This window comes from Mytilus edulis, chromosome 10 (genome assembly GCF_963676685.1).
Source record: "Mytilus edulis chromosome 10, xbMytEdul2.2, whole genome shotgun sequence".
Taxonomy (NCBI): domain Eukaryota; kingdom Metazoa; phylum Mollusca; class Bivalvia; order Mytilida; family Mytilidae; genus Mytilus; species Mytilus edulis.
Window position 1 is genome coordinate 44125845 of NC_092353.1, and position 14948 is coordinate 44140792.

Consider the following 14948-nt stretch of genomic DNA (forward strand, 5'->3'; position numbering starts at 1 on the left):
CCATGGTCAGGTATCACACACAGCATACAGTTAAATTCCTTGAATGGGTAATATAAAAGTTTGGTATCAAACACTTACCTGTTTTATTTTACCATATATGTGTGAGTATTGTCTTTATGTATTGTATACCGGTATATTGTGTATTGTAGAAATAAATATGCTTGATATTTTATTAAATAAAATATTATTAATATTATTATATTATTATATTACCTGGTATAGGTAAATCTCTAGGGTGGGTAGCTCCTAGACACAGCAGTACACTGTCATATTTGTTCATCAGATCTTCAGCAGACATATTCTTTCCTACTTCAACATTACACTGGAATTCTATTCCCTCTTGTTCCATCAGGTCTACTCTTCTCTGCACAACCTGAAGTTAAAAAGTTAAGTGAAACAGACTGAAATAAATTTTATAGCAGGAAAATGGTAAATTATGAGTTTTCTATAAAGTAAGCACTTAGTTGAAATCCAAGTTGTTTTCTTAAAAATCATTCAAGAACAAGCGAGATAAAATCACTTTGTTGATGACCTATGTTGACCTCAAGTTGTCTTTTAAATTTGTGTCAAAGATCCAGAGTTATAAAAATCTCAATCATTCCTATAAAGTGGGTCTCATTGGGGGGGTTCTGATTCAGATCCCGCTTACTGTTTTGTCAGATTCCTGTATCCAGCTTACACTATGTATGTAAGCAATTCTATTTTTTTGTAATTTCCTGTGTCCTGCTATACTTAATTTCCTGTTTTCAGGGCACAATAATTGATGACTTTCATGTGTCACGCTTACAAAAAATTTGGCAATTCTGTGTCACGCTTAGGCCCCAATGAGACCCACTATAATGTAGCCTGTGTTTTTTTATGTGGAAACAGTTTTCCAGTTAGCTATTTTAGTTTCCACAGCTCAGTTCTGTAACAAAAACTAAGCAAATTTTGTAGACCAAATTATCTTAGTGGATACTTTTTAAAGTCCTTTCAATCTGGCTTTAATAGCAGCAACTTATTTTCACAACTTTTTAACTTTCTTTGTGTATTTTTATAAGAGAACCTAGTTTTAAACATTCATGATCATTTATTCACATTATTTTCTACTGGCAAGTCTCAAACATTTGTTGGTTTACAGTAAATTAATTGTCTCATTCAATTTCATATAACATTAGCTAAGTATTAATATTAAAAAGCATCCCAGAACAAAATGTCCTTGTACTTACATCTTTGCCTAACTTCATGGTTGGTATACCATATCTCATTAATCCTCCAACACGATCATTCCTCTCAAATACTGTCACAGTGTGTCCGGCCTAAAATTATAAAAGTTTGTAAGTGCTGGTCATGACAGTAGTCAGGGGTTATCCGCTATTGCAAAATAAATATCCCAGGACAGGGGCAGACCCTGATGGCAGTTCAAGGAGTTGTAACCTCCATTTGTTCTCAAAAGGTTTTAAATATGGAAAATTAGGGCTAAAATCCTTTTCTGGGTACAACAAAAATTTTCTGTGTCTAGATCTGTAGCACTTATGAATTTACATTGTAGATCACTTTTTTCAACTATTTTCTGTTCACCTAATGTCTTATTAATTAAATTTTGAGACTATGAGTGGTTGTCTGTCAACCCAACATTTCTTTTTCAAAATATTCCTAAAACCAAAAACCAACAACCATTAATTAGATAACTTTGCAAAATGGTAAAAGACACATACAGAAAAAGACCAATGACCCACATTCAATATTAAAATTTTCTTCCTACCTTTCCCCCTTCTAACATTTTAATGGAATAGCCCTAACCATATTTAAAATGCACAGGAGGGTTCTTACCTTGTTAAGTTGAGCCGCAGCTGCCAATCCTGAAGGTCCACTTCCTACTATAGCCACTGTTTTACCAGTTCTAGTTACAGGAGGCTCAGGCTTGATCCAACCTTTCTCAAAGGCATGGTCAATGATAGCACATTCAATGTTCTTTATGGTTACGGCTGGAGCATTGATTCCTAATACACAAGCTCCCTGGAACAAAATAATTACTCATACTAAAGAAATATTATATCTAAAATATACATTAACATAAAAGGGAAGTTATTTTATTCAATTTGACCAATAAAGATATTTGATGTATTCTCAATTTATCATGGCTGTATCCATGTAGTTAAACCTACATGGGATCTTTCCATATCTTGATTTGGACAATAGTTGTAATTTTTCAATGGACTCTTAAATACGTGAATAAAGCCATCCGCGAAATTCAACAAAATTGGTACCACACAAATAAAAGTACTTTCACAATATTTAGATCAACTCACAAAATGTTAACAGCTAAAATCAAACAAGATAGTAAAGACTTACCTCACAAGGGGCGGGACAAACTCTACCAGTGAATTCTGGGAAGTTGTTTGTTTGCAGCAATTGATTAAGAGCTTCTTTCCAATTGTTCTAAAACAAATACATAAAATTCAAGAGACTGTAAATATTCATTAACATAAAGCACTCAATATCTTTCATACTAAAATATAACAAGAGTTTACATGCTGAAGTGTCTTGCCTTCTTTACTGACCATTGATTTTATGTTTGGAGTTTTAAATATTAAGCTTTACTACAACTATCATATAAACTTAACACGATCCAGGAAAATAATGTATCACATGCACATTCAGTTGAGAAGATATGAATATATCTTCCTTTGCACCTGGCAGACAGGCTCAGTTGGCTTTTTCTACTTTTTAATAGACTTTTTGTGTACCCACCTTGAATACTAGATCATTCCATTTAGGGATAATATTACTGAGTGGACATCCATGATCTGATTGGCAAAAAGGTACACCACATTCCATACATCTATAAAACAAAAAATTAGTATTACCTACAAAATCTAACAAAACATTAAAAATAGATTATCATACCATAATAATTGGCTTACAGAACTTATAAGCAAGGTTGTAGGTGCATAATTCAATTGAGGTGGTACCCAACACTTTCACTAAAATCAATTTCACTCATTTAATTTTCATAAAATTTTGAAAAAGTATTTACTTTGACCCTTTAACAAAATTATAAAAATTTCAAAAATTTTGAACCAACCACTTTATCAGAAAAAATACACTGATTATATAGCAGTTTGACAAACACCAATTTTGTTCATTGAGAAGCTTAATATTTCCTTAACAACACAATGTAATTAAAACGTTTAGCTGACTTTATGGAATTATCTCCCTGTAGTGTTAGGTACTACCCTAAGTGTTAAATTTAATTTCAAACATTTATACAAGCAGAAAATTGAAATAATATAACACTATTAGCAGTAACTTTTATCTAAATTTGTCTAAACTCTAAAACAATGGTGATGTAATACTAGCTTGCAAATCAGTAATTTAACCTCACTTGAACTGTATTTCTGTAACTTTTGATTTAACCTTATTTGGAGATGGTGTGCACATATGACATGCACGTGCAGTGATTAAAACAAATGTCAAATGAAAAGACTAGAGAAGGCATCAGCAGAAAAAAGAAATCTTATTCAGGTTATGAATAAATGATTCACTTTAATTTATGTTTTTATCTATGTAATGGAACTATGTTGCAAGTGCTTATACTGTCTATTCATGATTTAAGTTAACAAGCTGGTTTACGTTTATAATTATAACAAGGTCAACCAGTTTCATGGGTAATGTTTTCTATGGAAATTTGGCATATTTGATTTACTCTTAAGTTTGTAATCAATTCAAATTCTGAATGAACTTTGAGAGCATAAATTTGGCCTCTAATGGCCCATAAAAGCAAATTTGGAAAACGATCATAAAATATTTTACCTTGCTGCCTGTACTTTTAGACCTGCCTTGACACCTTTATGATTGTAGATCTCTTTCCAGTCTTTCTGTCTTGTATTCACTTCCCTGTACTGATTTGATGATCTTGGATACTTCATAAAACCTCTAAAACATATAAATTCCCATTAAACCTCTAAAACATATAAATTCCCATTAAACCTCTAAAACATATAAATTCCCATAAAACCTCTACATCATAAATTCTCATTAAATCTCAAAATATTTATGTCTCACATTTAAACTTAGCTTAATAATACTTGCAGAACATATGTAGACGACATTGAGGATGACAATGATGATGACGACGACAAAGTGATACCAATATCTGACCACAAAGTTGTATAAAAAGCCTGTATGCTTGAGGAGCATAAAAAAATTAAAGAACAGATGGAATAAAAACTATTTTATAAAAATTATTTCATTTGAAACTGTATACAATACACTGTGAATTTATTTACTTTTTGTAGGTACAAATTTGTGGATTAAGGAAAAAAATCTATTCTTTTTTTATATTTCATTTTGTAGTTTTACAATATCTGAAATAAAAGCAACAGAAAATTTGGGGTTCATTGGTACCCATTAAATTCACAAAAATTGGTATCCCAGAAATAACAATGATTTCACAGGATGTACATTGTTATTTCAGAGTCATACTTGCCTTAACTTATCAAGCTTCTTTTGATTCATTTCGCCATCAGGGATTGCATCTTCTATATCTACAACTTTTTTGGCTTCTGGTTTTACCTGAAATTTAAAGTACGATCATGCTGTAAAAAAATTTAGTTCTCAGGAAATTTTTTCATACCTGCCAACTTTCACGATTTAGGCGTGTATTACACGATTTTGACCCTTTGTCACGATTGCACGATCGTGATCGTGAAAAACCCTCTAAAACACGATTTTGTGAAAATCTACACGAAAAATATGACGGTTCCCGATTTTGAACTGTGTCCAAGGAAGACATTTGTGTTCAGCCAATCAAATTCTATGTTTCTCATGATCAAATTAATCAGCCAATCAAAACCGTTTTCTCTCAAGATAATTCTAACATCCTAGATTTTGAACTTGTGTTGATTTCCTCTGTTTTTTTAAAATCGTGAACATGGCAAATGTTGTTTTTTTTACCTGCAATGAGGTTCTTATACAGAATAAGAATAAAAGCATGGCTGATTGACAAACTTCAATGATGCAGTACTACCATAAAGATAATAAATAGTAGTTTATTCACTAATTAAGGTCTTTCCTTTTTCTATAAGGAAAGACCTTACTGTATTTCTTCTGTTTATTATTAAGGTCTTTCCTTTTACAAAAGGGAAAGACCTTACTGTATTTCTTCTGTTTATTATTATTATTATTAGGTCTTTCCACTTTTCCGTGGAAAGACCTATTGGATTTCTTCTGATTATTATTATTATTAAGGTCTTTCCTTTTACTAAAGGGAAAGACCTTACTGTATTTCTTCTGTTTATTATTATTATTCTTCCGTTAAACTTTGACAAATTTAGCCGCGTAAACCGTAAGAAGTGTCGCTTTCATATTCACACTTTGTATAGGTGTCATGAATACCTATCTGGAACTCACCCTGTGAGTCAAAATATTTTGTCGGTTCGGAGTAATCCCTCCGAAACCCAAAAACCTTGTTATCGTTCCAACACCGTAACCGTAATAGGTAGACAAAAAACAAAGGGTGAAATTTGTTCAGGACCAGACCCCGGTTCTTCGTTACATTTGGATCGAAAAGATTCCACGACTCATTGGTAGGGTTATGTCCCTATTAAAATTAACCGGTGTCGGTTGGCCACCAAAACTCAGAAACCGTAAGTCGTAGACACCTAGGATTTTCACCAATCATCATCAATTCATGTTTCCTTGCAAAATACCTCAAGGTCAAATTTGTATGTTGACCTTGACCTTTGACCTAACACCTTGTTATGGGATAATCTCAGAAACCATTATACTTACAGAAGTTTTAAATAGTGGAAAATGTTTGGGTCATTACGGCGCACGTTTGTTACATTTTAACCGAAGAGATTTGACCTTTTTTTAAGGGGCATAAAGCCTGTTTTAGGTTTCTGAAAAGACAAAATAAGCTTTTACTACATAACAAAAGGTCCTAGACCCATGGGGTCTTCAGCAATGACATTGGGGACTAATGACCTTGACAAAGGTCAAAAGGTCAAAGGTCAAGGTCAAGTCAAGTATAGCTAATTATGTGTTTTTGACCTTATTTAAAGGATTTTCAGTGTGTTTTAAAGCTTTTCAATACATTTTAAGTCTATTGGAACATGTATTTTACATTATAAAAGGAAAGACCTCTCAATTGTTCAAGAACAATTGACATTTTAATTTATTGATATTACTCTTGCTGTAACAAATGATATGTATTTTTCACATGGACAAAACAAAAAACCCCACATGAGGAATCACTTAAATGAGGGATTTCCCTTAGTCAAGGGGGAATTTTACTTCTGTGAAAAATAAAAATGAAAAATGTAGATTTTTATTTAACTAAAAAATGGGAAATTCTGACATTATATTTAGAACTACATTTCTAAATGTAGGGTCCAATTATTTTGAAAAATAAAGAAGATATACATGATATATTAGGCCAAGAACATACCAAAATTCTTGGACATGTGTTGACCATATTATACCAGATAGATGACATGTGTTGACCATATTATACCAGATAGATAATAAGATGTATAATTCTTTGGGAAAAGTTTCTTCAAATGATATGAATATTAGAATATGTGCTCATTTTTACTTAAAAGTGGTTTTTAATGTCCTTACATTGAGGGGATACCCCTAGGTGTTGTTCCCAACCTGATAAAGGTCTTTCTTTGTGCATAATTTTAAATTAGAAAAGTCAACAATTATTTAATATCCTTACACATGAAATTAATTCCTGGTCTTGTAGCTACATGTTCATCTTTTTTACTGATATATAATAACTAGAATCATGCAAATAAACTTTAGAAAAGGCATGTAAGCTCATCTTACAAATATGACACTTTTTCTAGACCACAAAACAGCACACGCAAAATAGTCGTCGCAAAGAATTGTAACCTTTGAAATTGTTGTCGCGCACTAAAACCCCCATGGGCACTTTCAAAACTTGGCAGGTATGTTTTTTAGGTATGCAATATCTTTCGTTCTAATCTACAATATTCACCATGGAACAGAATCACATTTTCATACTAATATTCACCATCAATAAGGCAAACATAACTTTGGATGTTTAGGCACTCTAACATTTCATTATAATTTCACCATAAAACATTCTTTTTAAAAATAAATAAAAATGTTGTCGAAATCAAACTTTTCATGGAGTTTTAACTTTGAAGACTATGAAAATAGTGCTGTAATCATACTGAATGTGTACCCCTTTATAAAATACTGTAAATTCAGAAATTATTGTGTTGTGTTTATTATTGCAAAAAGTGCAACAGAGTTATAATTGCAATAATTTAATCTTTTTGAATTATACAGGATTTTTCTCAATATCTCAAAAATTAAAATCGCGTTTTAGTATAAAAATGAATTGCAATAATAAATGCAGGCTATAATTTTTGCATTAACAGAAGAATTGCGATTATAACCCTCTCGCATTTTTTCGCAATAATAAAACATCGCAATAATTTCTAAATTTACAGTATGTAATTTGGTGTAGTTAGATTAAAAACAAAGGAAATGAGGAATGTGTCAGCCAACAACCCGACAAAAAAACAGCTGAAGGCCACCATTGGGTCTTCAACAATAATTGACAGTTTGAATGATTATTTTGAACGCAGAGTTCTTGAAAAGTGGTTCTAGGGATCATACCACCAAAATTTGCAAGAACCAGCACAATTTTAGTATTTTGCAAAAGAAATAATAGTGAGGACCACCAGGGGGAAAAGATTTCAAGCATTCTGTGAATTAAATACCTTGCTTTCCCCTTCATCATCTTCCTCTATTGTATTTATCATATCCTCATCATATTCCTTTGTATCTTCCTCTCCATTCACCAATCCATTCTTCATTTCTTGTTCCTTTTTCAACTTTTCAGCCGCCTCATCTGCAGCTTTCTCTTCTACAACTCTTCTGTATTCATGTGGATATACCTGGTTAAGTAAATGGTAATAAAAATAATTTTTTTCTAAATATAAACCAGATAATTAAATCTAATGGACAACACCTTATTATTGCATATTGGGTATGGAAAAACAGGGGAATAACCAATTTTATTACATTTTGTTTGTAATACTTTAGTACATTTTGAGCTATACAAAAGTAAATGATGATTTCAAGGTCACAATATCAGTTTACTAATCTAAGATATTTTTACCTTAACAAAACATTTTCTTTCTGTTTCCCAGTTTTCTAGTATGAATGCTGCAACATCTGACCCTGTTTTACCCTTGAACTCTGCCAGAAGGTCCTTCACAAAGGTCATATCTTCCTGAAGATCTAAAGGATTCAGGCTAACAGATTCCATATTACATTTTTTGGCAAACACTTGTGTTCTGAAAAAGGAAATATGACTTTACTAGTAGTACCCTTATAAATCAAACTATATTAAGTTTATCCTAATAATGTAGTTATGATAAAAATATGTAGTTTTGATGTGAAAATGTCTCTGCCATAGTCAGTGCCTAAAATAACTAAGAGAATCCAGCAGAATTCTTCAAAATGTCTTAACAATTATCCAGGAACAGGTCCAGATGTATTTCAATTGGTCTTGAAAAACCTAGTCTAATATAATTCTGGAACTCTTTCCAAAATAAATGCAGCGTAAGAAATGAAGATCAATACTAGATAAGGTCTGTTTGTATATATTTTTAAAGTCTATCTATGAATAAATTACTTTCCTGACATGAAAATAACATAACCAAATAAAATCACATAACCAAATAAAATCACATATAACCAAATAAAATCACATAACCAAATAAAATCACATATAACCAAATAAAATCACATAATCAAATAAAATCACATATAACCAAATAAAATCACATATAACCAAATAAAATCACATATAATCAAATAAAATCACATATAACCAAATAAAATCACATATAACCAAATAAAATCACATAACAAAATAAAATTACATAACACTGAAAAGTAAAATCTGAAAAATATAAAAATCAAAAGAGAGCTCACGTCAATAGATATAAACAATTCACCAAAGTTTAATACAAACTGGTTAAAGCGTTTTTGAGTTATTGTTGACGACAGATGGACAACAGTTTACCATAAAATGTCCCGTAAACAGGCATTTATAAATGAGTTGTTAACATTTAGTACTTACTTATCATATATATAGGCGATTCCACCAGACATTCCAGCAGCAAAGTTACGTCCAGTCAGACCAAGGATGACCACTCTACCACCGGTCATATATTCACATCCATGATCTCCACATCCCTGACAAATAGATAACTCAATTAATTCATCTGTTATATATATCTCAAAGTTGACTAATATAATTCTACAACTACTTTTTATCATGTCTGTTAGTTGTTCAAACTTAAAAGACTACTTTTCAAAAATTGTATGATTTCTTCCTACTCATAAAAGACTAGGAATTCAAAGTGTGATTCAAAGTTTTGATAAAGAATACTGTGGAATCAGTATTATTCCTAGGATACCTATTTTTGTGGGTTTCATTGGTATAGGTGAACCACAAATTAAAATGTTCAATGAAATACCAATTTCTATCAGGTTGTATGCAAACTTTGGCAAGACCATAAAATCACATATCCACAAAAAAGGGCAAGTGTTACGCACTATACCAAAATTAGCACCCACGAAACTAAACTAATCCACAGTAGATAAGATTCTAATAAGGGGGTATCATTGGGGATTCTGATCCTGGATCCCGCTTACTGTTTTGTCAGATTCCTGTATCCCGCTTACACTATGTACTTAAGCAATTCTCATTTCTTTGTCATTTCCCGGGTCCTGCTAAACCTCATTTCCTGTTTTCAAGACACAATAATTTGACTTTTACATGTCCCGCTTACAAAAAATCAGCAATCCTGTGTCACTCTTAGACCCCAATGAGACCCACTAATAAAATCTTTAGGCAAATTAAGCTTACAGTAAGTAAAGATGTTTTTTAACTTTAAAATACCTCACTGACAGCTGTAACTCCAGAATTCCTGACACAGAATCTCTCTGCAGTCTGTCCCCTGAAGAATGCCCTGCCAGATGTGGCTCCATACAACACTACATTACCAACTATAATGTTATTGACAGATTGAAATCCTTCCGATATATTCTTTGGTGGATAGATCACAATCTCTCCTCCAGACAGGCCCTGTAATATATCAATATTGTGCATTGATGTCATACTATTCAAAGTAGAAGTCTTCTTGAATGAATAGAGTAACATTTAATAGTTGTAAGAATAGTGATACTACAAAGAAATTATTTATTGTAATAATATAGCAGAAGTGCTTTTGTTTGTATTCTTTTCAATTTACAATAGTTCTTTGGTATCTGTCTTTGCCTTAAGGTTTATGTACCCTTCTGTAGCCATTTTTGTACGAATTTTTCAAACCTCAATTGTATCAAAACTAAAGATATAATAAATATTAGAGATAGGCCATTTAGTACATGTTCCAAGGGGAAACTTGATGCAAAGCATTATTTTTTACTGTTTCATTGCATTTGATAGAAAAAGAGGACTTTGTGGCAAATAAATCAAGATTTTTATAGAAAATCCACAGCCTTTAATACAGAGATTTTTGTTATAAAATTTGAAACATAAATTACTCACTTGATTTTCTATGATGTGCTAGTGTTTATTTTTTACAAAAAGTTCTAAGTAACCTGTAAATTCCAAAACACCTCGTGTTGAGTCACTAAAGTCGAGCGCACCCTAAAAGGTGTACTTGATTTTGGCCATATTTATACTTGTCTTAACCAATAACTACATTTATAAACTTGTTTTAAGGAAATCAATGCTAGCACTGCATGCAATAATCCTATATGTATCAGTTATCAAATTGCCAAATATGAAAGTACAAGGATAAAGGCTGTGGATTTTCTATAAAAATCTTGATTTATTTTCCACAAAGTCCTCTTTTTCTATTAAATGCAATGGAACAGTAAAAAATAATGCTTTGCATCAAGTTTCCCCTTGGAATATGTACAAAATGGCCTATCTCTATTATTCATTATATCTGTAGTTTTGATACAATTGAAGTTTGAAAAGTTCGTACAAAAATGGCTACAGAAGGGTACATAAACCTTAAAAGAAATTATTTATATAAAGTATACAGCATGCTATGTTTGTGTTTACAATCTTCAGTATGGATTCAATATGCATTTTTTTAAACTTAGCTTGTCATTATTTTTTGGGTGAAAATTTTGACATATAAATCACTTGTTTATTTTCAAATTGGTATAACTATGTTAATATTTGCCTCATTCATAGCACAAATACTTCTTATATCATCACTATCGATCAAAGAAAAAGTATTTTTTCTATTTTTTCAACGGTAACTCCAACTTTACCTAAACTGTATTATATAAAGACATGTGCCATTTTAAAAGAAAAATCAATATGTGTTATTTTTTTCTGTTGGTGCTGTGTTTAAAGCTTTGAGACAATATATAAATAACATATAGCTGAGAGGGTGATGGAGCAGATTGTTACCCCGAGAAAACATAGTCAACCATGGCGAAGCCATGGTTGATAATGCTTTTTCGAAGGTACCAATATGCTCTATCACCCTCTCAGCTATGTGTTATTTAACTTATTATACTGAATGTCCTATCATTAATGTCTTCTAATGATGAATTGAATATAAAAGTATTTTCTTTGACATCACGTACATAACGTTACAGGTATTAGAAAAATCAACAGAAGTTAAGCAAAATGTTTTTTTTTTTTTTATTTTGACAGTCAAATAATAAAATCTGAGCAAAAACATAGACCTTAAGCATTGTCTTTAATTATTTGATGTAAATTAAATTTATTGTTCTTTGAATTGTCAATTTTTGATTGGTATGGACGAGAGGGTGACATTCAAATAAATTGTCACCCGCTCAGCCATGTTATGGAGTAAATTAACACCCTCGTATTAGTCAATTAAAATATAGCATTTTAAAGTGAAGAAGATTAATATAAAAACCTACCTTTCCAACATAATCATTGGCATCTCCTTCAAGTTCAACATAAACACCCTTGGCTAGGAAAGCACAGAAACTTTGACCTCCTGACCCCTTCATTTTCAGAACAATACTCTTATCAGGGAGACCTGCTTCTACAGTTTTTCTGAAAAAAGAATATCAACATGTGAATGTTAAGCAACATTCATTTTCAGAAACTTTAACTTAACTCAAGAACCATAAACTTATGCTAAAATCTAACATTTTGATAAGACATGAGGACATGTAGTGAATATGTACAAAAGAATCAGCAATAGATATTTATCAAATAAAATCTAAACTACCAATAGTTAAATCAATTGACAGAAACACTGAATTCTGAACTAGTAAAATAGATTCATTTAACAGAAATTTTATTTTGTTGGGTGCAGTATAACACATACTAAAAGCACTTAAAAATACAAAGTTGCAAAATAATTAGGTCAGAATAGATTTCATTTTCCCAAATTAAGAACCAAAGAAAGAATAACTTCAGCAAATCAATGAAAATAACGTTTTATTATAAACAATAAATTCTAAGTGTTTTCTAAAGTTGCTTATGTTCACAAAAATCCTTTATTTCTTGTAATTAACCTTACTTAGATATGTAGTAGCTAAGAGTAGAACCAAATGTTCTATCTTCATTGGTAATATTCATCTCTATTTCAACATTTTTCTTCAGTCCTTCTATCACATCCTTAGCTTGTGCATACACTTTATAGTCCTGGAATCAATCAAACATTGAAAATATGTGAGGTGGAGTTTTCAACAATATTAATTTTATATCTATATTTTGACTTGAAGGAGAAAATAGATTAAATTTAAACTGAATTTCACAATAGGGATTATCAAGCAGAAATTAAGAACTTATTTTCATTTAACAGAAATGTTATTTTGTTGGGTGCAGTATAACACATACTAAAAGCGTTTAAAAACACAAAGTTGCAAAATATATCATAATATAATATCTTATTTTTTTAAGATTTACAATAACACAGAAAGAGTATCATCTTGCATTGCTAAATGATTTGTATGGCTGATTTTGTTTCTCTCCTGATCGTTCATATATAAATTAACTGAGATTCAAGCGCTCACCATAGCCAAACTCTCCACATGATACTGTCAATGACTGCTTAAAATTTAACAACTTTTGTTATCATTTATACCTGATGGCAAATATGTTCACAAGGGCATGCTTCTTTTAATCCACATTTGTCCAAAAATTTATAAGATTTTAAAAAGAAAGCTCTGTTAACAATTTCATTTTAACAGCAAATCATACCAATCGTTTCTCTAGTTCAAAGAGCTGTGGTATACTGCCTCCTTTAATGTTGATTCCTGGTCTCATATCTAATGCATTCTTTAAGATCTTACTGAAATCCAGCAATTTAGCCTTATGATTTTCTGGGTCTGGTGCAAATTTCAATCTATCGGTTTTGCCAATCAAGTCCTGTAACCTTCTAAATCCCATCTTTGCCAGTATACTTCTTACCTTTAATAGACATAAAGCATTATAATTATAACACAATGTTGACTGTTGTACCCCTATTTTTAATATTCTTACCTATTCTGTCTGTTTGCTTTGTTCACACATGATTGTCAATATATGGATTTTGAAGTGAATGTCATGCAAGTGAGAGGTTTAGATAGCTATAAACCAGGTTCAATCCACCATTTTCTAGTTGTTATCCATACATATAAGCAACTAAATTGAACCAAGTACCCAATTTGCAGCCATTTTGTAAAAAAAGTAACAGATATATATGTTTTCTCAGAGACCAAATAATTCATATTTTCATCATTTTATAATATCGTCATGTTTGTCTTTTAACATAACTATTCTAAAAAGAACCCCAGAAAATATTGACCAATTTGCCGTTTCTGAAACTAACAGCCTATGGGTAAAATGATAATTCTTGAAATTTTGCTGTAAGAACAATATAATTTTGGCCAATGATGTTACTTTATATTGTTTCCAGACCAATCAAAATATTTAGGTGTATGCTTCACCCACAATGCATTAGATTCTGAAATGGCTAATTGATACAGAATAGGACGTGCACAAGGGAATAATATGCTGAGGATTCTAACAAAAAAAACAAAAAAAAATCTGATCAAAAGTTTTAAAAGGAGGAAATTAGATACAAAGGTGCAATGTATTCTGTGGATTTGACAAAGTTAAAGTCATGTCAAGGTATTTTGGAAAAATCTTTCTGATGAAAAAACGGAATATAAACTTGCAAAGAATATCATACGAGTCAGATTTAGTGAAAGTTTCACAAAATTCTGTCAAGCATTTTAGGATAAATAGTGGACACTCAAGTGGGAAAGAAGGACACTAGTGGCACATATTTATCACTTTATACTACCTGATTAAAACAAGGGGGTGGAGGTAAAAATATTGGATTAATACAGATTTTTTTTCGGTTGACAAGGTTTTAAAATATTTACATCTTCTGCAATCAGGAATAAATAGTTGACAACATATTCTGGTTTTCCTGCAAACTTCTTTCTCAATTCAGGATCCTGAAAAATATGAAAAAATAAGAGAATTATGAAAACCTAAATATCTTGTACTTGTGCTAAAAGTCAGATGAAAGCGATCTGAAGTAACTTTTTTTGGTTTCAGGGAACAAAACTCTACCAGGATTGTAGTCAATGTAAACAGTTCAAAGACATTTAAAAAAAGGCATAAAAAGAATTTTTTATATGGATTAACATTAACATACTAAAATCTGACGTAAATAAACCTTTATTTCAAAGACCAGTATAAAATAATTATTAATAAAATAGAGGTAATCATTTATTGAGTTTACCTGAGTTGCTACGCCGACAGGACAGGTATTGAGGTGACATTTTCTCATCATTGTACATCCCATAGCTATCAATGGTGCTGTACTGAATCCCATCTCATCTGCTCCCAACATGGCAGCTATCACTACATCTTTACCTGTTCAAATTTAATCAAACCATTACTTCTTTTTAAT

The 14948-nt window shown here is 31.3% G+C and overlaps 1 protein-coding gene across 2 annotated transcripts in view; it reads right to left on the bottom strand.

Moving 5' to 3' along the window:
* LOC139491253 (uncharacterized) overlaps positions 1-14948 on the bottom strand; it is a 69522-nt gene that overhangs the window by 10595 nt on the left and 43979 nt on the right. For both annotated transcript variants that reach the window (XM_071278782.1, XM_071278783.1), the window contains 16 exons: positions 14778-14911; positions 14413-14487; positions 13244-13453; positions 12561-12685; positions 11950-12088; positions 9938-10123; positions 9113-9228; positions 8144-8321; positions 7743-7919; positions 4472-4557; positions 3796-3918; positions 2734-2824; positions 2335-2421; positions 1813-1998; positions 1209-1298; positions 214-373 (listed from right to left, as the gene is read on the bottom strand). In XM_071278782.1, coding sequence (XP_071134883.1) covers positions 214-373; positions 1209-1298; positions 1813-1998; positions 2335-2421; positions 2734-2824; positions 3796-3918; positions 4472-4557; positions 7743-7919; positions 8144-8321; positions 9113-9228; positions 9938-10123; positions 11950-12088; positions 12561-12685; positions 13244-13453; positions 14413-14487; positions 14778-14911 — 2163 coding nt within the window. The remainder of the gene's footprint in view (positions 1-213; positions 374-1208; positions 1299-1812; positions 1999-2334; positions 2422-2733; positions 2825-3795; positions 3919-4471; positions 4558-7742; positions 7920-8143; positions 8322-9112; positions 9229-9937; positions 10124-11949; positions 12089-12560; positions 12686-13243; positions 13454-14412; positions 14488-14777; positions 14912-14948) is intronic.